Source organism: Emydura macquarii, unplaced genomic scaffold (assembly GCF_026122565.2).
Source record: "Emydura macquarii macquarii isolate MOO-44397 ecotype Brisbane River unplaced genomic scaffold, CSIRO-AGI_Emac_v2 contig_306, whole genome shotgun sequence".
Classification (NCBI taxonomy): domain Eukaryota; kingdom Metazoa; phylum Chordata; order Testudines; family Chelidae; genus Emydura; species Emydura macquarii.
This window is the reverse complement of record NW_027130443.1, coordinates 7,962,924-7,988,975: the sequence shown is the minus strand read 5'-3', so window position 1 is coordinate 7,988,975 and position 26,052 is coordinate 7,962,924. Positions and strand designations below refer to the sequence as shown.

The following is a 26,052-nucleotide window of genomic DNA, read 5'->3' as shown; positions in this document are numbered from 1 at the left end:
CACCTAGCACAATGAGGCCATGATTTCAGAGCAGGTCTATGCTGCAATCAAAGGTGTGCCACACAGGCATACCACTGCTAGCTTTAATCTAGCTGGCAAGGCTACAAACAGCAGTGAAGAGGCAGGTGTCAGGTCTAGCAATACATGTCCCAGCTAGCAGGAGGGATGGTACAGCTGGTGCTGAAGTCCAGACCACCATGTCTTCACTGCTCTTTTCAGCCATGCTAGCTAGATGAAAGCTAATGTGGGTTTGTCTATCTGAGCTCAATCACACACACACACAAACACATCCCCATTGCAGTTCAGTTGTAGGGTAGAGATACCCTTAGCGGGGGCTTCTAAGTGCGACTGTAATAGAAATACATTAACAACAATGTATGTAGCTTTTAAAAATATCCATATACAGATCCTTTGGGCTAGGTGGGGGTGTGTGTGCCTGGATGTTACAAGCCCTGGGGTCACAGGGGTGGTGTATGGAAAACTATTGAAATGGTAAAGCTATCAATGTAAACGCTATGGGGTTTCCTGGTCCTGCAGGCAGAGGACTCTGTAGGGAAGCATGAACACAGCAACCAGTTTGCAGCCAGCCAGCCAAGAGTAACAAGGCGGGGTGAGTTGAACGTACCTCTCTCTGTTTTTATCATTCTGAATTCTGCAAAACAAAGCAGTGCTACCTTGCAACCTTCCAGCAAGACTTATTTCAGGTTTTTTGTCTCATTTCTCTATTTGTATACCATGAAACAGAACAACAGGGATGAAAAACAGGCTCTTACTTTAGAGCCGGTTGGAAAATACTGAAGCAAGCTGAACCACCACCTCATTTCTCAATTAGTTCTCTTCCTAATTAAGGCTCAGTCCTGCAAGTTCTTCCATGCGGGACTGATACCAGTTGGTTTCAATAGATTTCTGCACAGACACCGATCTAAATTGCAGGATTGAGGTCCTTACCTGGTGTCCTTTGAAGCTAAGAGGGCAAGTGCACAAGGGGTCTTAAGAGTTACTAGCACTCAATGTGCTGCACGGAAGCTAGGCATGGCTCCTGCAACCCTAGTCCTGAAGTACCTGCTGAAGACAAGGCAGCTCTGTGTGGAAACAAGAGTCCATCTACCCAGAGCAGGAGCAGGGCCTTATTGCGAGAGCCTCAAAGATATTTAGGTGCCTAACTCCCAGTGGTTGCTAGTGCTCTGTGCTTGCTTTGTTTCTTGATGTATAAAGACCTAACACTTATAATCCGATCTTGTCTCCTGTCTTTCCTGGAGAACTCTATGGACAACTGGAAAACTAAGGGGATTACACAACCACATAGCAACCAATGAAGTGAAATTTGAGCCATCGAGGGAGGGTTTTTTCAGTCAGACTGATCAAAGATCTGTGCTTGTTTGTTTGTGTTAACATTTATTTAACTCACAGATCCAACAGACAGGCAGGAGAAAAGTTGTCTTTAAAGATTCTTCCCCACTTCAGTTAAGGGTGGAGAACGTTCTCTCTCCAGTTCTCTTTCTTGTCCTCCAAGGAGACACCCAGCAAAAACCAGGCAAGACCAGATTTAATCTTCCTGATTTTTCTAAGGTTAAATAAAATCTCTTTTTTTGGAGAAGAAAATGAAACCTTTCAAGTCTTCTTCGTTCATCATCAAGCAGTCAAAAAGGGCACAGCCTCATTGTTTTTTCTTTAAGGCAGAGATTTTGTCCTTTCAGCCGGAGCCCTGAACTCTCCACGGCTTCCCTTTGAATGTTCTGCCTTTGGTACATTGTAGTCCTGACCTCAATGTAGCTTTTTGTATTAGTATTCATAAAAACTGTACAGTTCTTTGCCACCTCCTGGGACACTAATCTATTCCTCTGTTTCAGAACAAAGAACTCTCCCCCCGCTTCCCAATCAGCAATTGAGAAGTAGCCTAAATGTGTTTCAAAGGGGAATAAGTGTAAAAGGCAGATAATTGTCCTGTTTAATGTGCTTGGCTGAAAAAATTCTGTCTAGCAGAACAGTTGTTGACAGATCTCATCAAATATAAATACCAGAGCCATATATAAATATCCAGCATCTGAAGTATTAATATTTGAAGAGGCTGCTAATTATAATTCATGTGCCAGGAATGTTAATTGTTCTAGTGACAGAAGAATCAAGAGGAAAATCTGATTTAGCCTTTTATGTTTATTCCCTTTAAATGCAGGGGTTAACATTTTTTCTGTCTTATTCCCCCAAGCGAGCGTATGCACCCAAAATAATCTGGGTTTGTTACATCCGTGCTGAAATAGGTTCCTGTTTGCAGTGTTTTTAAACGAGGGTTAATTAGTGAAATCCTGTTCATTAATTAGGGCTGGGTGCCTGGAGCTGGAAATACAAGGCCCGATCCCAAATCTGGGCAAATCACTAGACAGACGTCCATTGATTTCAGAGAGCTTTGGATCAGACCCATAGAACTGAGGCTGGAATTTCAGCAGTGGAAGTAGAGGCCATTAGCTTCAATGGGATCAGAAGGTGCAAAGAACCGCTCAGCAGCTGGCAGGATCAGGCCCTCCATAGGGGCTTCTGAAAGTAACATGGAGACCGAACGAGGGTCATGTCCTTGCTGGCAATTTGCCCCAATCAGTCATTGGTCGCCAACCAACCACTGCAAAACACACCCCCCCCCCCCCCCAACCAGTGCAGGCAGGCAAAGCTGCTCCTGGCACAGCCGGGGCTCACCTCTGCTTGGCACCAGGATGTGCCACAAGTTTCAGCACAGGCTAGCCCTGTAGTAACTACCCCTGGTCCCAGCTGTGCGTGTACAGCCTGCACTGAAGTGTGTGCTGCCCTGGCTTCACTGCTCCAGTCCCTGCGCTAGCTAGATGAAAGCTAGCTTGGGTCTACACACGCTGCAACTACACCCCCTGACAGCAGCACACACCTACCTGAAAGCAGCTGGGATGCTGAAGCGCTTGGCTTGGAAACTTGGAATCTGGCAAGGAGATTAGGCTGAAAATCCAGGACCAGCACCTGGAAATCCAGCGAGACACGCCACCCAGGCTGGACATTTTAAGCAGAGCCCAAGTGGCGAAAAATCAACGGGTGTCTCAGCCCACACCTGCCTTGGATATTTTGCAAAGAAAGAGAAGTGAACTCCCTGAACCGACTGCGTTTGGCACAGGCGGCCCCTTGACTGGGATAATGGGCAGGATTTGGAAGTGTCTGGCCCAGAACTGACCTCTCCACAATGGTGAATTCTCCCCCAGCCTTCATTAGCTGAAACCCCATCACCAGCGGGGGGGCCAGAGAGGAAAATGGAGACTGTGGAATGGTGTCTCCAGAGACACAGGGGAAGCTGCATCGATTGAGTCATTCTAAACTGGACAAAGCGCTGGAGATTGCACTCCAGGGAACAGCCCGGCTACAGTGGCAGCTGAGGGATGGATCAGACGCAGCTTAATGGGGATCTTTCATCTCCCTCCGATTTGCTGGAATGCTGTGAAAATGCTCCCCTAAAGAGGGAGGGGGGGGAATAATGAGACCGTTCCCCCATCTGCTCCCCAAACAGACCCAACCATCCCCACCTCCACCCCCCGAAAGCATCACCGGCACTCGCAATTCCCGTTTGCTTCCCCCAGCGCCGTTGGAAGACAGAGACAGAGGAGATCAATTGCTGCTCTGGGTAATGAAAGGAGATGAAGAAGCAAACAGCTCTGACACATCCAATTTATTACCCCAGGCCCAGCCATTTTTAACAGGGAGTAATGTGATTGTGCTGGCAAAATCAAAAGCCTCCATACGGGTTCATTACACGGCGCGCTAAGCCATGGGGAGCTGCTAACCTGGTCGAGGCTGAGCTGGGGTGGGCAGGTAATAGGCTGGAGCAAGGTTCCACGAGGCACAGCAATCATGAAGAGAGCTTCGGGGGGTGGGGGGTAGACAGGGGGTAAAGAGGGACACCACTGCACCGTACACAGGATCTTCTCAGCCACAGACTCTTCACGAGCATTGCCTGAGATGGAGAATGCAGTGGGAACACGGGTCCTGCCACACGCCTGCTCCCATTCCAATGAATGGCAGCTCTGCAGGCGGAGAGGCCTGTTGGGGGAGGGGGGGGAGGAAGAGGGGGAGCCTGCAGCCCTGCTTTTCAGATCCAGGCTCAGAGCTGATCACGTGTGTGTCGTGCACGGACAGTAACCAGCGGGACCTTGGCTCGTATTTCTGTACAGCTATCTCTGCACCGGGCACTCTCCACATTTCATTGCATAGATCAAAAGGCCAGAAGGGACCATCATGAACATCTGCGCTGAGTCCCTGCCTAACACACAGGGGTCAATAACCTTCAGGCCCCCTCGTCAAGGGCCAGCGTCCACATTACCAGCCAACCCCCGAGGGAAGAGGGGCTGGAACAATCCTGCATTGGCCAAGGGCTGAACTAAATTATTTAACTGGGCCTTGCTTTGCCATTGGGTAAATCTAGTCTGCCCAGAACCACCCTCTCCACCGCGCCGCAACCCTCCGCTGACCGTGTACCAGGGAGGCAGCAAGGTACCCAGATGGCCGCTTTGCAGGACTGAGCCTTCACGTGCAACTGTAAGGGCTTGTCCACACCGCGCCGCAGTGCAGACTTCCGGGGGTGTGAGCTGAGGGATGCACTAATGTATTGCACGCACTCTGAGAGCCCCGTGTGGACGCTGCTGGCACAAACTAAAAAGTACCTAGCTGGCGTGGATGTAGTGCTGTTTCAAAGAACACTGCGGTTTCAGTTCGCACCAGCTGGGGCAGTTCGAGCGCAACCCATTAGAGCACACCCCTGCCGCCCACACCACAGCGCTGACAAACCACAAACCCAAAGGCCTGGAGGCTCAAAGGGTATTTAAGGTTCCCGCTTTCCATTGATTTCAAAACCTTTGAGGATGGCCCTAAATCATTTGCACTGGGTTTCCGCTTCGTTACAATACACTCCTGTTACGGCTGCCTACCATTTTTTTCTTTGACATTGCCAATCTCTTAACGTTGTGCAGGACACTCTACAAACATTCACTGACCAAGCGTCACACTCGCTCTGTCTGGCAGGTCAGGCTAGCCTTTACCCAGACAAGGAAACTGAGGCACAGAGCAGGCCAGTGGCTTGCCTACAGTCAGTGGCAGAGCCAGGGAGAGAACCCACAGCACCCAGGCCTGTACCTTACCACAAACCCACACGCTATACTCCCTGCCATTGCTGTCACTGCCTCCCTCTTGCCTCATGGAAAAATAATCAGGGATTCAGAACAATCCATAATCGATGCAGGTTTCAGCCCGTTCCATCCAATTTCCTGTGACCTGGGGCTTATGGCTGAGATGGAAGGAGGCATCTATCTCAGCCGCTGCTGGGAGACTCTTCCAACCACAGCTGGGACACCTGGGCAAATGGGAGCATGATGGACGTCAGCTCAGATAAGGTTTGACAAGTGCTGCCTGCAGAGGATGATGAAGATCAAGGAGGACAGACGGTGAAGAATGAAACGATTGGGGTGGCAGAGGCAGAGATGGCTCCTGCGGAACAGGCAGTGGAATGGAAAGTCCCTAGGAGCATGCGCTCAGATGAGGAAGGAGGGGGAGGGGGAGATGTAAGAGACCATGACGGGGCAGATGACCCTGTGGAGTGAGGAGTGGTGAAGGCATGTGGGAAAGATTCACTGAAGGCAAAGAACTGCAGCAGGCAGGCAGGCTCACTGGAGGGGAGGGCTCCAAGGCCTCCCATTGAAAACCGGGCTAACTGGCTCTCCTGTTCACCTGGAACGAACTGAGCCTCTCACCGCCGGGCAGCCACGCGGAGCATCTAGGCTACGCTAGAAGCAAACTGAAGGGATAAGGACACTTCTCTCTCTAGTACATGGCAGCAAGATGCATGGGCTTGCGGAGAAGGCCCTCCTCTTCCCCGTCGTGAGACTCTGGAGAGCTGGGTTCCAATCCCCGTTCCTGCAGACTGCCTGGGTGATCTCAGGAAGTAAGTTACGGGCGCTCTGGGCTACTTGCCCCTCTGTGGAAGAGGCAATAATAGCCTTTCCCCCACCCTTGCATGCTCTTTGGGGCAGGGACATCCCCTCTGTAGGGATATGTACAGCTGCTAGCACAATGGGACCTTGATCTCGCTTGGGGCCTCCAGGTGCTCTTGTGATCCAAATAAAGGTGAGTTGCGGGGGCTAGACGTGGGATCTTAGGGGGGCAGCCTGGGGATTTCCAGGCGTGGAGAGGTCACTCCAAACTTCATTTTCTTTTCAAAGTGTCACCCGGCGGCTGGTGCCACGTGCGCTCGATGTCACGGCCCAGGTCTAACCCGCCGCCGCGCGGGAGCCTGATCCCAGACATGCTGGTGACGTCGTGATGCAAGCAAACCAGCCCTGCCAAAGGCCCCGGCGCTCCTCCAGCAGCGGCAATGTGGCACGTGCCTCTTGCCAGGCAGAGCACGAGGCCTCCCCATTGTCACCACAAAGGACGAGGCAGAGGCCCAAAAGAAATGGGATTCAGCCGAGACAGAGTAATTCCATTGATCTCCGTGAGTGAACCGGAGCCGCAGAGCAACAGGTCTGGCGGATGCAGACTGGCCTTGGCGTGGTACTGTGAGGCCAGCAAGCCCATCAGCACCTTCCTTGGCTCCCCCAGTGGTATTTTCTCACCCTTTTTAGATGTATCTCATGAGCAGAGTCCTGAAGCCCTTGAAGGTCTCTCAGCGGAGTCAGTGTCTCCTGGCACCCGGCCTGGCTTAGTGCATCCCCAAACGCACCATGCGGTTCAGACACGGGCAGTACAGCGGGGCAGCCCGGCCCTTGCCTTTCCAAAGGAGGGTTGGTTTTAAGGGGGTCAGCTCCTTTCCCCCGCCAGGCCCCCCTCCCAGAAATGAGGCAGGGGAGAGAAAAGGCAGCAGGACTCCAGCCAGATCAGGCTGCCTAGCCCCTTGATTCCTCTCCCTGCAGCTGTTGGTTTAACCTTTATAAGCCTGGCGGGAGTGCAGAGCACTGCTCCTGTGCACAGCTTGCCCCTCCTCGGGGGCCAGGGCTTAAGCCTGCCATTGATCAGACAAGCACGAGTCCAGGCTGAGCTCTGCACCCGAGCAGCCTTTGCAAAGACAGTCTCTGGCTTTGCACACCACTAACTGCAATGCCTCTAGCTAGCAGATGCCTACACTTGTAACCTCCTAGTCCTCTTTGCAGGGGTTGTTGGTTTCAGTAGCGCTACAGCTGAGCAGCTTCACCCTCCCTCCAGCGACAGAGAGGGGGTGGCCAGAGGCCACATGGGGGACACTCAAGGCTGCATTTAGCTCTTGTGGTCACTCTCGCAGCTGCCTGCCCCCGAGCGTTCAGGTAAGAAGCTGACAGCGCCGTGACTGGGTGCGCGGGCCCATGCCATAGTTAGGAATTACTTGAGACAAAGAGGTTATTGCCTGAGTATTGGCAAGTCGTTTGATCTCGTGACTCCTCCAGGGAGATAGGATGGAGGGGAAGGCTCAAACCCCCCCCACTAATACTTAAAGCGAAAGGCATAGCATGTTGCAGGAGCCTGGAGAACCCAGGGAAAGTACGTTACACACAGCTAGAGAAGGACTTGGGGAAACAGAGGAACCACACGGAGGTTTTGGTTTTTTTCTCACTCTGCTGAGATAACTGAAGGGGCTGCTGGACGCTGGTAATCCATGGGGGGTTTTCATCTTCCTCTGCAGCATAGGGCATTTGCAGGTTACAATGAGTGTAAAAGGTGGATTCTCTGTACCTTGAAGTCTATCAACCATGATTTGAGAACTTCAGTAACTCAGCCAGAGGTTGGGGGTCTATTACAGGAGTGGGTGGGTGAGGTCCTGTGGCCTGCGATGTGCAGGTCAGACAAGATGATCATGAGATCCCTTCTGACCTTAAAAGTCTATGAATCGACGAGCTAAGGACACTCAGCAATAGTATGAAGCGAGCACACTGTTGCTGAAGTCAGTTTCATGCTCTGTGTATTCTGGTGGCACAGGTTTTATCTAGGACTTTAAATCTTTTCCATCCCTCACTCTAGTGCTCCTGTGAATTAATTAATCCATCCACAACACATTCCTGTGAAGCAGATATTAGACCACAAGCGGTTTAGTGGCTCCCTGCTTCTCAACTAAAAAGGTCACACACGGAACAAGCAAGTGAAGCCAGAAGTCTTGACTCCCAATCTCCTACCCTAACCACTAGGCAACACCATCTGAAGATTGCTTTACAAAGAATGACAGGGAAAGGGAGAAATGCTCTTCAGAATCCTTTATTACATTTGAAGTTAAACAACTCAGTTAAAAATTGCATGGTCCTCACGGGAAATAGGAGGCACTAGTGCCTCTGACTTGGATTAGTAGCACAGGCTTCATGTAGCAATGTGGGGGAGGACACAAGAGAAGAGCAAAAAAAGTTTTAAACCATGGCCCCCTGCCAAGATTTCAGAGACATGGGAAAAGTTAACAGAGGGGTCTGGAGACAGACTGGACTTTACAGGAACTCCAGGAGACTGTTGCGTGGTGAGAGAACTGCTGGTATATAGAACCACACACTTCATTACTGTCCATTTAGCTGCTGATGACAAGGCTTTTGATAAACACGGCATGATGGATTCCAGCCACAGTCGGTGACCTCCTGCCCTCAGCTCCTTCAGAGATGCTTTGGGGCTTGGCTCCAGCTATCAAGCTGAGCAGTCACTTTCTACTCCCTGATCTCCCAAAATACATTGTCGGGAACCTTGCTCCAAAGATGCTGGAAACATGCCTGAAAAGAGGAAGCTTGTCTCATCTAATAGAGATTCTTCCCCTGGGCGGTTCTAGTTTGCTAGTGCCACCATCACTCATGACAGGCAGTCAGGAGCCTGGATTGATGGATGTTTAATAGGAAGGGATGCCTGGAGGCAATTCGGTTGCACTGGAAGCGGTAGGTCTGTATCCCAGTGACAGTATAGTAGGAGTTTCCAGGAAAGGAGAACAGCTCTGATTTCAGATGGCTGGCCATATGTGCAGATTGCCTGGGAACTCCACTGGGATCTTCTACGTACAAGGATGCCTGCCAGTTCTATAGCAGGATTTTGTTATTAGGACAGTAGCTGCCTGGTGGAGGGGTAAAGAAAGGAAACTCTGCCCTCACTGCACCCCATTGCCAACCCCTGGCCTCACCCTACCCCAGCTGGTTAAGGAAGCGAAGCGAGAGCTTTCAGCAGAGACCTACAGACTCAGTCACTGGTATTATCTTCGCTGTCAGAATATGCCCCCAGCAGGCTGAGGGAAGAGCCCTGGGCTGCTGCTGCAGGCTGGATCACAGCCGGTAATGAGGTGCTCCAACTTCCAGCACCTAGAAGCCAAACAGAGCAGGTTCAATCATTTCCATCCCACACCCGTTGCTGGAGAACAGAGCGCTGCACCTTATGGCTGACCCATGAAACCAGGAGTCAGAGCACTCCTGCAGCTGCATGGATGGACTTCTGCCAGCCTGCCTCGCCCAGGCTACACCCATCCTTTGCACTGCCATGTTCTGGGCATCTACTGCAACACCAGGCTCTAGGACTTGGAGTCAAGCTGGTTTCTCAGCACCACTTCTGAATCTCAATGAGGAGTTAAAGGTTTAATGTTGCAGGAAGAAGAGACCCTGGCATTTCTATGGAGGCTCTCCTCCTGCCCCCTTGTGGTGATATTGGAGAATAGAAATGTCTGACAAACCTCAGTCTAACACTATGCTTTCTGTGAGGGGCCTCTAAAGCGTGAACCTGTCTTGTCTGTACAAGCTCTCAAGCTGGAGAAGGGGGTGGAGAGACTGGTGTGTGGACCACGTAGGGAAAGCATCATTCAACTGGCTTGTTCATGAAGCACCAGGGTTGGATCAGCAACCAGTGTAATCTTCTATAGCATCTGTTATTCAAAAGGGTTAACAAACCACACACAAGGCCAGGGTCATTTCACCCACCATCAAAATGCAGCCACCTCTGAGATGGAACACAGCTGCTGTTCAACAGCACAAAGCAATCCCATGCAACAATTCAGGACAGGAAGTAAAGAATAATGTGTGCAACTGGAAGTGCAGGGGAGTTTGGGAGAGGCAGAACAACATTACCCAAATATCACAGCATACAACATATCCTCCCTGTAAAAGGAGATTTAACCACTTAAAATGAAGACAGAAGATGGCTTCTGACTAGTTGCCGGCTTTTGTTTACGTTCTTGTGCCAACATTATCATGGAAAGCATGTTTTGGAATGGCACAGTAAACTCCAACACCATGCCTGGTCTCACTTTATTATTTGAATTACAGGAGCGCATAGCAGCCTGAGTTAGGGACCACGACCCCTTTTGGCTTGGCGCTGTACCAACACAGAACAGAGCAGCTCAATGATTTTATGAGCAATAATATCTGCATATTTATGATGGTGCTTCTGTAGTTCATACCGTCAATGTATCTGAGCACCAAAATACTGATACAGAAGTTGAGACATTGACAATCAGCTCTCATGCTTCAGGGCACAAGCTCTTTGCCAGAGCAGTCAGGAAGGAATTTTATTTCCCCATAACAATATGGGAGGCAAGAGAGAGGAATGGTTTCCTCTCTGAAACACTGAGCATTGGCCCCTACTGGAAATTCAACACTAGACTTGATGCCACTCTGGCAGAAAGTTATATTGGGTCATGAATTACTAAAAGGCAACATATAATTGAAGACAACACAATGACATGTATGGTTAAGATGTCTGATGTCATCATCCTGTTAGAACCCATCCTGATGGCCTGGAGTTAAGTGGCTAATCAGATCCTGGATTGCCATGCAGGCGAGACTGCATCAAAGTTACCTGCGCTCTGTAGTATAGTTTCCTTCCCCACACCATTAGCTGTGGTGGAGCCCAGGGTCTGTTTCTTCACAGTGACCAGGCCTGCCAGCTGGGACTTGCTGTTCAGTTTGCCCACACTCCTCTCCCAGCTTTCAGTCTTTATCTTCTTCCTCTGGGGCTCAGTGTCCTACAGAAGGGAGCACAGATATTATTGTTCTTTGTCGTTGGAGTAGCTAGTGGGGGAAGAGAGGCAATGCAAAATGCTACAGAGACAACACCAAAATTAAGGGTGGTTTGGAGCTGCATACACAGAGGTATCGTGTCACAGAGCAGCAAGGAGACAGTCCCTCTCTGGGTATCTAAAGAGTGTGAAGAAAGGGTTTGGCTCAGAGCATCCTTAAGAATGAAATCAGCACAGGAAGATTTGGGCTAAATAACAGGGAAAGCTTGGTGCCACAGAGATCAAGAAGGCTGTGAAAGAGCCTCCTCGAGGGCTGATGCCCTGTTGCTTGAGGCATCCACAGCTAGCCTGGAAGAGACACTGGTAAGCGGGCACAGCTGGCAGCGGGGTGATCCAGATGTGTGCAGCAGGACTTTTCAGTGCCCAGTTTCTGTGATCTCACATGTTGGCTACTGGACCAACCACTGGATTTAACACGCTAGTGACTTAGATGGCTCAGAAGGATTAGCACTGGGACAGGAAATATTTCAAATTCAATTCCAGCCTGGCTTGCGAGTCACTTGAAAGCTTTCACTGGCCTGCACTGTTTGAAGGTCTCAGTGGACGAGGATTGACATGGAGAGACATCTGCAATTGGCACCGCCTCGCCCGTTTGCTGGCTTCTCTGTGGAGATTAAGCCTAGGACTGAACTCCCTCCGCCCCAGGGCTAGCATCAAAACAACAGGCTTGGATCGTGCAGGACAGCTCGCCCGGCCGTGGATAAACACGGGGCTTCGTTCTTCAGGGCTGTCCAGCTGGCATCTTCCAGCGCTGCTAATTTTGTACAAAGGTAAGTCACATCTATTCAACGATTGAACCATCAGAACCAGATGATCCTTTTAGGTACAAGCTGAGAACAGGGAGCAAAGTCAGCAGTGGCACGCTGACCACTGAACCATCATCAGGAATGGCCATGGGGGTGGAGGCAGGACCCTTAGCTGTCACTCACCCCCCCGAGATGAGCCCCTTTGTTAGTTGATACACAGTGAAGTTTACTTGGACCAACACCTGACATTTCTTCCTGTCAGTCTAAGACACGAGCCGCATTGTCTAAACTGCGCACGCAAAAGAGGAATTGCGCCTCAAAAACTGGGGACTTCACATGCAATGTGGTTTGCTGGGTTTTAGTTTGGCCCCTTCTGGAAAAAATCTCCCACCCCTGTGAGCCACACTGCTGGAAAAGCCCCTAACCCCAGGATTTACCTCCTGCAAGATGTCTGTAGGTTTCATTTTTGGTACTGGTCTTGAGAGCACTTGGGCAGATTCCTCATCAGAGTCAGAGTCTTCCAGGAATCGCCTGCTCTGGGCTTGTTCCAGCATAGATCTGCAAAGCAAAGGGATCCCCCAGGGAGGTGTTACGGAATGACTTGATTACAGTCTATATGTACTCACATAGGCAACACATATTTGATAATGGGCTCTTCAATCTAGCAGACAAAGGTGTAACACAATCCAATGGCTAGAAGCTGAAACTAGACAAATTCAGAATGGAAGTAACAGTGTAAGTTTCTAACTGAGAGAATAATTAACCATTGTAACTATTTACCAAGGGTCGTGGTGGATTCTCCATCACTGGTAACTTTTAAATCAAGACTGGATGATTCGTCTAAAAGATCTGCTCCAGGAACTATTCCGGGGTAGTTCTCTGGCCTGTGTTATACAGAAGGTCAGACTAGAAGATCACCGGAGACTTTTGGCCTTGGAATATATGACTCAATGAAAACCATCCACCTTCATGAGCCCTGAGAGAGTGGTGTTGTCCTGCACACACTGTAGTTCTGATATGTTATAACTGAGCTGGAACAGCCACTCTGCTAGAATTTAACAGCTCCCAGTCCGTTAGCTGCTACGGCATGTCAGGTCTGGGATCTGGGCAGCACTCCAAGTCCTCTTTTTTAGGTGCAGTTCAGTGCTGCTGGAAGGTCCTTCATTTAGCCCCAGACCAGCAGCATGGACGCAGCAGCAGGAGTTCTCCCCACACCCTGACACAAAGGAACTTTAGCCCTACACCCTGCAAGGGGCCTCCTCTCAAAGCGAGGTCAGTCTCAGAGACCAACTCAGACTCTGATCTCTTTGCCAAAGGTAGCAACTGGAACTGTGATTTTTGGCATGCAAATACCTCTCTATGGAGGAACATGTCACTTATATTTCTCTTATCTCCTTCAGCATCGGGGCCACCAGACCTCATGTGTGTCATTTACCTGACCTATTTAGACATACAGGTATCAGCCATCCTACATGTCCTCACCTCCCAACCCACACCACAGCCCCACCATGTACAAGTCCCACAACCTCAGATCTGAAGGGTTGCCTTCCTTTGGATCTCTGGCACTGTCCCTCCCGTTAAAACACTGGGAGGTGGAGGGGTGAAGACCACTGCCCAGCCCACAGGTGGCAGCCTGGAAAGTTTAATATATCCAGGTGTGACCAGAACTCAAACATGAGCAATGTTTCCAGCTGACTCACTTCATCTCCATCTCATCCTCCTCTAGCGCCCTTCGTTTCTGCTCCTCCTCATAGTCCTTATACTGCTTCAGCATGGATTCAAAGTCCACATTTGCCTGACGCTGGTTCAGCTCCTTCAGCTCTTGCAGGTTCTCCAGTACCTCCATCTCCAGCTTGGAGTCCTTCGTTCGGTTCTCCAAAACCTAGCAGGGAAAGCAGGAAAGCCCTGGAAGTACTGGGTAAGCCACACCAACAACTCATGAGCCGAAGCTTCCATTACTAGTATGGCAATTCTAAAGTGCCTGCCACCATGGTACCTACGTGACAAGGATTAGCATGAGCACTAGGCATGCAATAGCAGGCGTATAGGGAGCCTAGTTTTCAGATCTCAACAAGCACAATTAAAGATGGTGTAAATTCGTTTTACTCATTCCAGGATAGGATAGAACCTATTGACAGCAGAGACCTCAGTTACCGTCTCCGCCTATGCCAGTTCCAAAAGGCTGCTGCAGAACTGGGGCAGTAGCTTCCTACAATACACTGAAACACAAGTGGCCTGAGACCTGCCTATGTAAGCCCAATAAGAGTTGCACATTCTCCCTACGGGAATGGGAAGGGCACATTCAAATACCTTCATGGGATTGTTCAGCTCTTCCTCCTCCCTCTCCTTCTGCACCCTCTTCTCCTCTTCCTCCAACAGCTTCTCAGCTTGGAAGTTCCGAGTGGCACCATGTTCCATGGTATAGTCTGTGTTCTCGGGATCCGTCTGAGCAAAAGAAGGGGATTATTGCCAACGGTCCACATGCGTGACAGAGTGCTGACCTTGATAATCTATTCAGTCCTGGTTATGAACAGCCAGTATGATTTTCAAAGCAACGCAGAAGGCTACACACAACACTTCAGCATTGTTTTATTCACATCACTGTTCCAGCAGCTCTACCTGCCAAAATAATGATTATTTATGCTCCAGAAACACTCTTCATACTCATACATTTAAGCTGCAATAGTGCCCTACTCAGACTGTGGATGAGACACTTTACTTTTGTTAAAACGGGAATAATGATAAAGTAGTTAGGATGCAATATTTGACATGTGGTTATCTTAAAATAGTCATATTTGTTTGGAAAAGTCTAGGACTAGAACTCAGATTTCCTGACATGCAGTGCCCTGATCTAGAACTTGATGCCTCCCCAGATATCAAGAGCCCAGCTGATACAGAACTCTCAAAATCTTCACCTTGAATGTGATTTCTGCCAGGCAGCGGGTGCACTTGATGTAGAAGCGAAAGATGGGAAGCCCCAAGTATACTTCATTCTGAACAGTCTCCTTGCGAGCGTTAAACTTTTTGCCTTTATAGATGTACTCACCACATGTCTTGCACCTAAATGAAGCAAAGAAAAAGTGAATTAGGTCCACAATGTATAAAAGAAAATCTACAGAAAGACAGGAGTCTAATTGACATGCAAGGGGGATGAGCCTAGTTTTAATGGGCAGTGTCAACTTGAGAATTACATTCCCACCTGAATGTACCTATTCTTGTTTTGTACCTATTCTTGTTACACATAAGGTGACCAGCATAAAAAGATATTAGATACATAGCTATTTTTTCCATTTACTTTTTGATCAGTGTCACTTCTGTTGATTGACAGTTGCATCCCTCTCACATACTGCTCTGGGGTAGGGCACTCACATGCACACTTTGGGTATTTAGGTACTTGCACGGCTGTCATCACTGTAATAGCTGAGGGTCTCACCATCATTAATGGATATTATTATATAATTATTATTAGTGAACAGGTATTATCCCCCATTTATTAAAAAACAAAGACGGGTAATTGAGGCACAGGGTTGATGGGGTAACTTACCCAAACTCTCACAACAAATGTACTAGACCAGCCTTTCCACCCACCTGGTTTCTGAGAGGTGTTTTACAGCAACACCTGAATCTAAAGAGGCAAGTGTATGAATCAAAAGCAAAAGGCTGGGCGGACTTGAGTCCAGTTATCCAGTCATGCTGTCCTCAGGCCTGCCTGAAAGACCCTTACGAATAAAGCAAAGGAACATTTGGTCAGCCCTAGCATTTAAGCATCAGGCTGCGCATGCACATGTAGTAGTTTGGAAGTGTCTCTAGATTAAGCTATTCAAATGGAGGTTCTGCTATTTAGTTTACAGCTACATAAAGTCGGCCTGCCCCCAAAAGAGTTAAGTCAGCAGTAAATATTCTGGAGCGCACAGTAACTCAGCAAAGAAAAGGAGCCAAAGCCTCACAAGCATTCCTTATTACCAAACTTCAGTCAGTACATTCTGCAAATAGCTGGAGTCACCTTCCATCCCAGCATATGGCCAGCTTGATGGAAACCCAGTAAGAACCCAGGGGATGGATACCCTGCAAATCTTGCCAACCTCTTGTGACAGAACGGCGTTCCCACAGGCTCTTCCACACATGTACTGCCACCGTCACCGCTCTCACCTCATGTTGAAGGGAGCCATCAACCGCACGACATATTGCCGGTCCTTTGGGAGCCTGAGCTTTGGGATTTTAGACGGATCGAAGTCCGGCGGGTAGTATTTCTGTGGAAGCGAAGCAGAGAGGCGTGTGCGGGGGGTGGGCATGAAATGGGGGGCCAGAGACGGTACCACCCGTTGCTCCAGCACTTTGGGATCCGCCGGATCTCACGGGCAGGGCTCCCCGCACACGTATCAGGAACCCACCCGCTGCCCCCCCCCACGCACAGTTTATAAGGGCCTCTCAGCAGAGCGGACACGGCTGCAACCTTCCCCCTCCCCCACTACAGGACCCCCAATCCTCAGGTCTCCTCCCCCCGCCCCCACTACGGGGTCCTCGGAGCTCCCCCACTTCAGTGCCCCCAGGTCTCCTTCCCCCCCCACTTCAGCGCCCCCAGGTCTCCCCCGGTCCCCGGCTCGCCCCCTCCCCCACTACGGGACCAGCCCCGGGTCTCCCACTCACGTTTAAAACCTTCCTCTCCGACATTTTGCCCCCTGTCCGTGCCCAGCCCGCTCCGCCCCGCTAACTCTCCTCCGCCCCCAGCAGCAGCAGCGCACTGCCCCGCAACGCACGGGCACCGCCACTTCCGGGAACCAGCCGCCGCGGCCATTGGGCCGAAACAAGGCGGCGCCGAACAGGCTTGTTTTCTATTGGCTTTTACTGCGGTCCATCACACTCAAAGTCCCGCCCACTGGCCTGTGTGCTGCAGGCAAAGAGGTCCGTCTGTGCGTAAAGCCCTGCGAGAAAGGTTCCTGCTGGAGCCGAGTCCTGGCTCCTGGAGGCTGCCAGTCTTTCAGGCAAGAAGGTTCCTCAAGATTAGCAGCTCTCTGGGGTTTCGCGCGTTGGCCACATTTGGGGGCTGCTCCCCCAGGGCATTGAACACCTCCGTGTACAGATTAACCAGCCAACTGCTCACACATGAGCTTGCCAATCAGAAACGCGGGGTTCATGGTGCAAATGGCACATTCTCGCATTCGGTACCGCCAAGGCAAGAGGGCCTAGCCTCAGAAATGCAGCATGAGCTCTCGCTGCACCTTAAAAGAGCGTGCTACGGTAATGCTCCCGGTTTATCCACACACCCCTCTGCCATTCGCATGTCTTATGTGATCCAGTATTGCCAATCCCAGCCTTCCAAAATCACCAGGTGGGTTCTGAAAATCATGAGATTTTTTTTTTAAATGCATTTGGGGACCTTATCATTTGCTTTTTGGCTTTTGAGCCTTTAAGATGTACTTGGGTCACATTTCCCTACAGCCAGGAGGACTAGAAACGTGCTTTAAAAAAAATTAAAGCCAAGATTCTTACGTATTTTCTTTACTATTGCTGGTGGGGCTTTAAAAAACAAACAAATCCCAGTGCAGCAGGATTTGCAATAAAATTGCAAAAGTTAGCAACATGGCTGAGCATGCCCCAAAATGAAGGCCTGGCCTCAAACGTACCTTATAAGGCAAGAAAGGACCACTGTGATCATTTAGTCTGAATCCTGTCTAGCTGGGTTTGCAAGGATTAGATTTTTATTGGTAAATATCAGTAAACGTTGATTTCACCATACCCACACAGATGAAAAATATTTCTTTCAATAATAATCTAAATGTACAGATAGGCGAAGTAAGAAAAATGCTACTTGAGAACTTAGAGTTTAATGTAAGGGTATTTACGTTGTATATTTACACGTGATGCTGACACTTTGTGCTCTCATGGTTATAAAGCTTTAACTTTTTGAATCCCAAAGTCTGCTGTCATTAAATAATTATTGTCTAGCCCTGCAGACATGCCCTGCCAGGCCCAGTGCTTTCTAAGGTGAGGAGTTTACTTAATAGGATCATTCGTGATAGTAGGCAATGCTAGGCGCAGCAGCCAAAGCACTGGCAGGATCAGGTCCATAGGCTTAGATGCTGCCGAGAACTCATGTACTTACCTTTATGCACATGAGTGTCTTATTAAGTATGCGTGCAAGTCTTTGCAGGGTTAGGGCCTTAGACTGTAAAACACTTTAAGGAGTGGATCCTTTGCAAGGAAAGGTGCTATTTACAAGTAAGATGTTCTTTATCTTCTTGACTTGTTTGAATAGCCTCGGTTTCTTGGGAAAAATCGAATAAAAGAGATGATGACTAGAAATTTGATAAACATAAATCCCAAAAGCCAAAAGGCACATCATACAAACTATCACTTAATACAAATGCAATTTATTTCTCTTATTCATTCTCTTCTTGGTTTCTCTACAGTACACATTCTGCATTAAAGAGTATGTTCTCAGATAGAATGCCAGAGCAAATACAGACCTGCTACCTTCTTTGGCTAAAAAGTGCATCTTTTAGAGCAGGTTTATTTGAATAGTTTGGTTATTCTAATACTGTTTTAACCTGATTACAAGATGCCTTTTCTATAGGCAAATCAGATGTATAGCTAGGCCTCTAGACATGGAATATTCCTATCCCTGTAAAAGACATCAACACACACGTCAGTCAGTTAGCAAGGTCAGCTGCTACTCTCTATTAATTTGCTGCAAAGCCAGAAAATTCTTGCATGGTTCCAAGGCACTAACAGATGGGATATTAGAAGCTGGTGGCACAACACCGTGATTTGGTCCCACAGGAGTAGGATGATGGGTCTGGCACACAGGACAGGGAGAGGAAGGCATCCATCATGGGGGAGGTTGACAGGAGGGGAACTGGGTGGAGAGGGGCAGGAAACCAGAAGATAGGGCACAGGGAAGGGGATCAGCTGGCCCGGGTGGGGAACCAGGCTCGGAAGGACATTGACAAAAGGGGCGTTTGACGTGAAGGAGTGGCACCTCCTGCTGCCAGCTGGGCTTTGTCCGAAGAGCATGATTTGGGCTGAAATTTAGCCTCATCTTTCTCAGAAGCCACGTTCTGAGCTGGCCCTACTAGCAGGGATGGTTAACTGAAACACACAGTGCAGGCGTGAGAGCCACCCTCCTGGCCGACGCACTGCGCACCTCCAGAGCCGAAAGCACAAACGCTCCAACCTGAGCTACAGCTCTGGGGATGGGTCTGTGCCAGACTCATGTCCTCGGTGAATGGCCCAGAGGAGATCTCGTCCCACACGCTCACCAGTGGATCACATACTACCTCTGTGCAAAGGAAGCTCAACCGGAGCATCTGAGGCCGACAGTAGGTTGAATCCCACAGGACCCCTTAGTGGGTTACACAGGGCAACAACAACAATAAAACCCAGGCAGCCGGGTTGGCAAGAACCTGGGCTTTGTAACCCGCAGAGGGCTTGGGGCATGGAGAAGGACAGAGAGGTTTAGAGAGTTTTGCAGCATAAGGGAGTATCACGGCAGACAGACCCTCTCCCGTCAGAACCCAGCTCCTGTATTTTCTGTCAGGTGAATTACGGCAGCCTGAGTGGAAGGTGAAGGCAAAAGCAAGTCGCATCTCGACGCCGTGGGAAGGCAGATGCGAGAGCTTCCTGGCCGTGTCAGGCCACCCCTCCGCTCACTGCTGCGTCCAGGGGGTCCCAGACACCAGCGGGCTCCAGGCGCTGTACTCGCCGTAGTCCGTGAAGTCCTTGGCTGCCACTTGCACGTGGTGGAGGGCTCTGGGGCGGATCCCAGTTAGGGTGAAGGAGGTCTGCTCATAGGGCCCGATCTGGGAGGCAAACCACACATAGCAGAGGTGGGGTTAAGCCGGGAACATTCCCGTCGGAAGCCCTTTACGGCCACGTGTGAGGGGAGGTAGGGATGATAGCAGTCTAGGGGACTGGGAATCAGGAAACCGAACTCCTATACCAGGCTCTGCCACGGATTCACTCCGTGATTAAGGCCAGCCGTGCCCCCGCTCTGTGCATCGGTAGCAGGGGGTGATGATTCCAGCCTGCCGTTGGGAAGAGCTTTGAAATCCATTTAGGGAAAGGGCTGTATCAGAGGTACATGTTACAACAATATGATGCTCTGGGGGTCCTCCAGCCCCTTACTGCTTGTAGGGGCAGTTATATGGGAACCTCTCAGAGGCGGGAGCGGGGGAATCCATGGGGCACTGTGATCAGTGACACTGCACAGAACGAGAGAGGAGGAGCAGCTGCTGGATATTTAGAGGACCAGCGGCATTGCCAGAGTGGATCAGATCCGGGGCCCATCTAACCCAGCCTCCCGCCTCTGACAGTGGCCTGAACTTGTTCCTTCAGAGGCAGATGTAAGAATCCTGCAGCAGGCAGTTGCGGGATAATCTGCCCCCAGGAGGAACAGAGCCCAGGGACAAAGAATTGGGGAGATGGGACCCCACCCCCACCTCCCCATTAATTGGCTCACTATGGCTCTTCAGAACAGCTCAGAAAAGCAAAGCGGCGACTGTCTGCCCTTGCTTGTACCCTGCAGTCCTGGTGCAGGCAGTGGGCAGGACGTGACTGGAGCAATTTCTATGCCGAAGCAGATAATGGACTTGATCCAGACGGGTCCTGCTTGGACCATTGGCCCTGGGAGGGCAAAAAGGGCCTTTCCCAGTGGGTTGAGGGCTCCGGCTGCCATCCGCGAAGCAAAGCAAGCAGCTGGAGCCGAGCGCACTGGGGCATCGCAGGCACTCACCGTTCGGTAGCTGCTGGCTCCCTCCCTGGCGTAGCGGATCAGGTACTTGAGCGGGAAGTACTGCGGGAATGGCCAGGAACTGGGTGGCTGCCACTCCAGGAGCAGCTTCTTGCTCTCCCCAGGGATAGGGGAGACCCTCACGTCTTCTGGGGGATCCGGCCTTACTAACAAAGCACAGAACAATCACAGCCTGGAGCGCCTGGCGAGGCCGGTAGCCTGAGTACTCCCGCGCCAGCGGTGGGAGCAGCCTCCTTGCTTTGCCCAGCAGCGCCCGCTGGGGAGCCCCGGGCTGCGCTCTTTGGTGTCTACCAGGGTCCTGCTGGGGCCCATGTGACTGCGAAGTCCTTACGGAAAGGTCCAGCCAGAGGCTGAAGGCCTGTGTCATGGCACCCTATGGCGGGGGCAGGGGAGGCTTCCCATGCACAGTCTCACCCCTGAGCTGCAGGGAGCCACTTCTCAGCGTGGTCCCTTCGGACCCTGCCTGCAGTGATGGGCTGTGGGAAGTAGCAGACTGGGCTGAGACCCACCAGCTCATTGCACGAAGGCCTCCAAGCAGCCAGCAGGCCAGGGAGCCTTCCCATCTGTGGAGATGAGCTGTGTGAACCAGCAAGGACCCGGCCTGTTTTGGCCAGGATTCTCCATGGAAGCTCTTGTTGGGGGGGTGTCTAACTCCCGCAGGCTCTGTGGAGAATCCCGGCCTCTGTCCCCAATCCAGCCAGTCCCACTAGTATCTGCAATGTGAGGCTCAGATTCACTGAAACCTCTTCTCCTTCTCTGGTGCCCCACACTCCACCAGGTAACCTCCTCCCCAGCCCCCTTCCCTGGGTCACCAAGTGCAGGGAAACCCCGGGGGTGGAGGTGGCACAGAACGCAGGAGCCCTGAGTCCCACTCCCGTGGCTCTAACCCAGAGAGGTTACGTGACTTACTCAAAGTCATGCAGCAAATCGCTGGTAGCTCTGAGAATAGCACCCAGGAGTCCTGGCTCCCAGTGGCCTGCTCTAACCACTGTGCCATATACCCTTACGCCTGCAGCCTTGGCCCCCCCGGGATCGCTGCCCTACCCTAGCCATGACGGCATATCCCGAGGGGCTGCGAACTCTTACTGATCTGCTCCACGACGAAGGGGAAGAGGTTCATCGTCGCACCCAGCGGGTTCACGGCCGTCACGTTCAGCACGTAGGGGGTGATGGAAAACATCTGGATGTCGCTGATGGAGCAGCTGCTGGCCCCGGCCCCCGGCTGGACACACTCATTCTCCTTGGTCCCCATGCCGTGCCTGCGGTAGGGGAGGACGCAGGTCAACGCCCTGCTGCGGGGACGCTGCACTCTGGTCAGTGGGACCCTGTGGCTCATAAAGAGCTCAGTCACAAGCGACATGAACACAGAGGGTCTCAGTCCCCTGCCCACAGACTTTGCTCTGCCCCAGCTCACCAGGGTGAGCTGGGAGTTTGACCCAGGAGATGAGCGATGCCTCAGGAGGCGATGGCTGATTGCACCTAGGGACTGCACCTAGGGACTGAACTTGGGCTCCACGTAGAGCCAGGTGCTTTCTCCCTCCCTTAGCCCCATGTCCCCAGCAGGCCCCTAGCTCCAGGAGATGGAGGATTTACCTGTATGTGGTGATGAAATAAGTATCCAGGTGCGGTTCAGACTCCAGCTTCCAGGTACAGTTGACGGTCTGGGGGTAACTGACAGCCCAGCACTCAATGGCTGCCTTCTTGGGGGGCGCTGCAGGAAGAGGAAGGACGGACAGTCACACAGACATTGCAGGGGAAGCCCGACTACATCCAGGGCAGCTAAACCCTGGAGCAACCTTCCTGCCTCCGCAGAGCATGGTGCTCTGTCCCCAGCTGGTCCACACTGATGAGCCTGCCCCAACCTTCCCTAGCAAAGTGGCTCTTTCAGCTCCGGTAGCAAAGGCCTGTGCAATGAGAGCTGACGGTCCTGAGTTCAATCCCCACTTCTGACAGCCTGTGACCCACCAGCTGTGGGTGCAGGGGCCGAATGCGAGACAACAGAGCACTCACAGCCCACCCGCAGCTGAATCCTGCGCAGGGTCTTCCCAGTGCTGGTGTGGTGGCAACTGTATTCCCCTTCGTGGACCAGGCTGACATTGCGCACAGAGAGCTGGTCCTCGTCTCCGGCCACTGCATCCTTGGAGGTGGCCACCTTGGAGCCGTTCACCCTCCACTCCACCCTGCCGGCCCCAGGGGGAATGTCGCAGCGTAGAATGAGGTCAGCGCCGAGCGTGCTGTGCTGCACATAGCAGAGGTCTAGAACACAAGGAGGTGCTGTCACAGGGTGCCTGGCGTGTTACACACCTGGGGGTGCTACTTTTGGGGGCTGGGTTAAAAGCCCATACAGGAGCTAGGTGCTCAAATCCCATTAAAATTGAGGGGAATTCAGACGGGACCAGGAGATCATCCGCTCTGATCTCCTGGGTATCGCAGGCCAGAGACTTTAACCCAGTTACCCCAGACTGAGTGCGGGAACTTGTTTGGACAAAGCATCTCTGCCAGAAAGGCCACTGGGGTTGATCTGCAGACATCAAGAGATGCAGAATCCACCACTTCCCTCCAGAGTTTGTTCCAATGGTTAATACCCTCCCTGTTACACACTGGTGCCTCCTTCTAACTCGCCCGTGTCTGGCTTCCACGCCCAGCCGTTGGGTCTCGTTCGGCTTTTCGCCGCTAGGTGACCTGGCCTACGTCCCTCAGGAGCTTTTGAAAACCTCACCCCAGAATTATGACCCAGAGCGGCTCAGTGCCCGGGACGCCATGCTGGGCACCAGGACTCCTGGGTTCTGTTCTTGATTCTGCCACTGACCTCATAGTAAAAAGTCCGTGGGAAGTTCCCAAGGAGGTTCTGCCCGGGGTGATCCTGGCAAAATGGTGCCAAGACTCACTAGCTTGCGAAGCAACGGGACACCCCAAAGGGAGCAGACATGCCCAGTGGCAGCAGCGTTTCCTCCTCCCCTCCGCACCTTTAACCTAACGCTCCCAGCATCAGCTCCATGCAGGTTGTAATCCACTCGCTAGGATCAAACTGCAAGGGCTGCTTGCCTGCCAGCATCAGGCTCAAGCCGATCACCGGCTGGGGTCAGGAGGAATTCTCTCCCTGCCCACGATCTAGTACCCCCCCAGGCAGGACGAAGAGGATTTGCAGCTTCCTCTGCCGTGTGCACCATTGGTTGTGTCAGAGTCAGGCTACTGGACGAGACGGTGCGCAAGGGACCATCTGCTCAGAGTCTCCTGGAACCATGAAACAAACACCACTGCCAAAGGGCTAGAGAAATAGAGAAAGCGCCGCTGAGGTCCACGCCTTCATACCCTCCTTTCCATGTCTCCCAAGGCTGCTGCTGCAGGGGGCGGACCAGGCCGGCAAGACCAAAGCGACCAACACCAGCCACTTCATCTCCCAGCTGGAGCCGGTCAGCAGCACGGGCACCTGGAGAAAAAGCCGTCAGGAGCAGATGGATTTGATCAAGCAAAATCAGGGCCTGCAAGTGGCATCAGGGGTGTGCCTGGGAATGGGCAGTACCCTCTTGAGAGGAGCTGTCCCTGGGTAATTGCTGCAAGCGATTGATGTCGCTTATGGACGGGGTTTGGTCTGCGTGAAGGCACCGTTGTCTAGTGGTTAGCAGAAAGGGCCTGGGACCAGGGTTCTATGCCCAGCTCTGCCACTGACCTGTGAGGCAAGTCGTTTCCCCTCTCTGTGCCTCAGTTTCCCCTTCCCCCTTTCATCTATTCAGGCTGCAAACTCTTCGGAGCAGGGCCCGTCTTTCTCCCTATGTGTCTGTGCAGGGTCCAGCACAACTGGGTCCTGCTCTGGGTTGGGGCTTCTGCTTGCTGCTGGCAGATGGACAAACAACAATCCTGCCAGCTGAGCGCAGCAGATCTGACGCTGGGGACGAGGCCCCCCCTCTCGAATTCTGCGCTACATCCAGCCTGGCCAGCGCATGGAAGAGCAAACTGCACCTGCTGGCGTCTGTGCTCCAGGGGAGCAAATCCATCCACGGGATGGGTCAGGCCACCCCACATGGCTTCCGTTGGGGTCAGGCCGCCCCACACCGCTGCAGGAAGCAGCTGAATTAGCGTGAGCCCCATGCTCAGTGCCAGATGTTTTGCTGGAATCCCCCTACCTCTGCTGGGCTTTTCCCCCTTCGAGGGCCCTGCCGCGTCTCACGGGGGAGAAGAGGGCCAGGCTGGGCTGCGATGAAACGAAAGGGGGATGCTCTGCTGGACGCAGACAGACTGTGCGGCTCCCCTTGGCTCTCCAGCTACCAGCCTGTTCTCACCCCTGCGATCTCCTTCCACTCAGGCCTGGATCCCCCAGTCAGGGAGGGGACTTCGGACTGCAACCTCCTCCCCCAGCTTAGCCCAGTCTAAGCCCAGAAGGGAATCGAGCCCCTGAAGCTGCAATTGTAACCCCTTCATTACCGGCAGCCATGGCACTGCCAGCCCGAGGACGTTGGCCAGCACCAAAGAGGTTAATGGGTGGGAGGGGCGGGTGTGGCATCAGCAAGAAGGAAACTTGAACTGGAGTCATGAGTGCAGGGCGGGGGCTTCCCAGGCTGGGTGAGCTGGTGCGGCTCTGAGCCGTGCCCGGCCAGGGATGCTGCTGTCTGGCAGATGTCTTCAGGGCCTGGCACGCTCCGCTAGGTGCCAGGATCGGGGGGGCACCCCGGGGACACGCCAGAGCAGCACGAGGGCCTTTACAGGCACTATGGGGGCGGATGGTTTTACCGACAGCCCAGCGAAGCAGGGACAGAAAAGGGGGATTTTTTTGGCTTAGAGTCTTCTCTCGGTGAAACCACTCTTGGAGGCAGCCTGACCTACTGGTTAGAGCCCCGGCCCCAGGAGATCTGGGTTCTGTTCCTAGCTCTGACCCTGGCATGCAGGGTGACTCGGGCCATGTCATGGCCCCGCTCCGGGCCTCAGTTTCCCCAGCTGTACAATAGAGGTGATGACACCAACCACGGAGTCCTGGGAAGTGCTAGATAAGAGTTAGGGGTTAGCATCTGTGTCCTGCCTGGCCCCAGGGGTCATTTAGGGGGGAAAATTTAGAGTGAGGGGCAAGTGCCCAGGATTGAGCATCTCATCTCTCTGCGAGGCAGGTCCCGCCTGGAGAGCAGCTCCCGGGTGCCTGTTCTTTCTCAGAGGGGTTCTTGTTCAGTCTCCACAGCCCCTCCGCCACTGACTCTGCTCTGCCCAGGCACTTCCCACGGGGTGAGGCCAGCTAGCCGAGAGTCTCCTGCTCAGGCAGCAGTTCTAGCTCTCCTGGCAGGCAGGCTTTGCTCATCTGTGTTTTACAGATGCAGCCTGAGGCACCCGGGTAAATCGGCCAGGATCACGTGAGGAGTCTATGCTATGGCTGGGAATTGAACCCAGGTCTATCCAAGACCCAGTCCCCTATCCTGGCCACTAGACCATGCTTCCTACCCCAATCAGGCGGGCAAGTGGCAGGGGGGAATTTTGTCCTGCCCGGCACTGAGCTGAGACCCAGAAGCTGTTCTCACACCGCCATGAGAACGGAGCGGTTTTTGGTCACTGCCAGCTCCCGACGGCTGGTGGCTTAGGTCTTA

The 26,052-nt window shown here is 52.1% G+C and overlaps 2 protein-coding genes across 2 annotated transcripts; both read right to left on the bottom strand.

Annotated features, from left to right (window-relative positions):
- Positions 1-8,201: 8,201 nt before the first annotated feature.
- On the bottom strand, positions 8,202-16,501 carry YJU2 (YJU2 splicing factor homolog). Its single transcript, XM_067558221.1, has 8 exons — positions 16,384-16,501; positions 15,886-15,986; positions 14,652-14,796; positions 14,047-14,181; positions 13,437-13,618; positions 12,174-12,294; positions 10,771-10,936; positions 8,202-9,284 (listed from the first exon to the last, which is right to left on the bottom strand). The coding sequence occupies exons 1-8, from the start codon at positions 16,405-16,407 to the stop codon at positions 9,166-9,168; spliced, it is 993 nt and encodes a 330-aa protein (XP_067414322.1). The 5' UTR covers positions 16,408-16,501; the 3' UTR covers positions 8,202-9,165.
- Positions 16,502-18,087: 1,586 nt separating this feature from the next.
- EBI3 (Epstein-Barr virus induced 3) lies at positions 18,088-22,781 on the bottom strand (the record flags this gene model as incomplete). The annotated part of the gene is made up of 5 exons (XM_067562142.1): positions 18,088-19,535; positions 20,468-20,631; positions 21,572-21,744; positions 22,079-22,196; positions 22,496-22,781. Coding segments are annotated over 5 exons (894 nt in total), but the record flags the coding sequence as incomplete, so codon positions are not given.
- Between the last annotated feature and the right edge of the window lie 3,271 nt (positions 22,782-26,052).

Bases quoted from the DNA above. Each gene is read 5' to 3' on its own strand.
- YJU2 (XM_067558221.1), bottom strand. From the start codon at position 16,407: ATGTCGGAGAGGAAGGTTTTAAAC. The intron at 13,619-14,046 runs GTATTTGAATGT...TTTCCCTGCTAG, and splicing joins AGCTGAACAATCCCATGAAG to GTTTTGGAGAACCGAACGAA. The intron at 9,285-10,770 runs GTAACTTTGATG...TTTGGCTTCTAG, and splicing joins AACTATACTACAGAGCGCAG to GTGCTGGAAGTTGGAGCACC.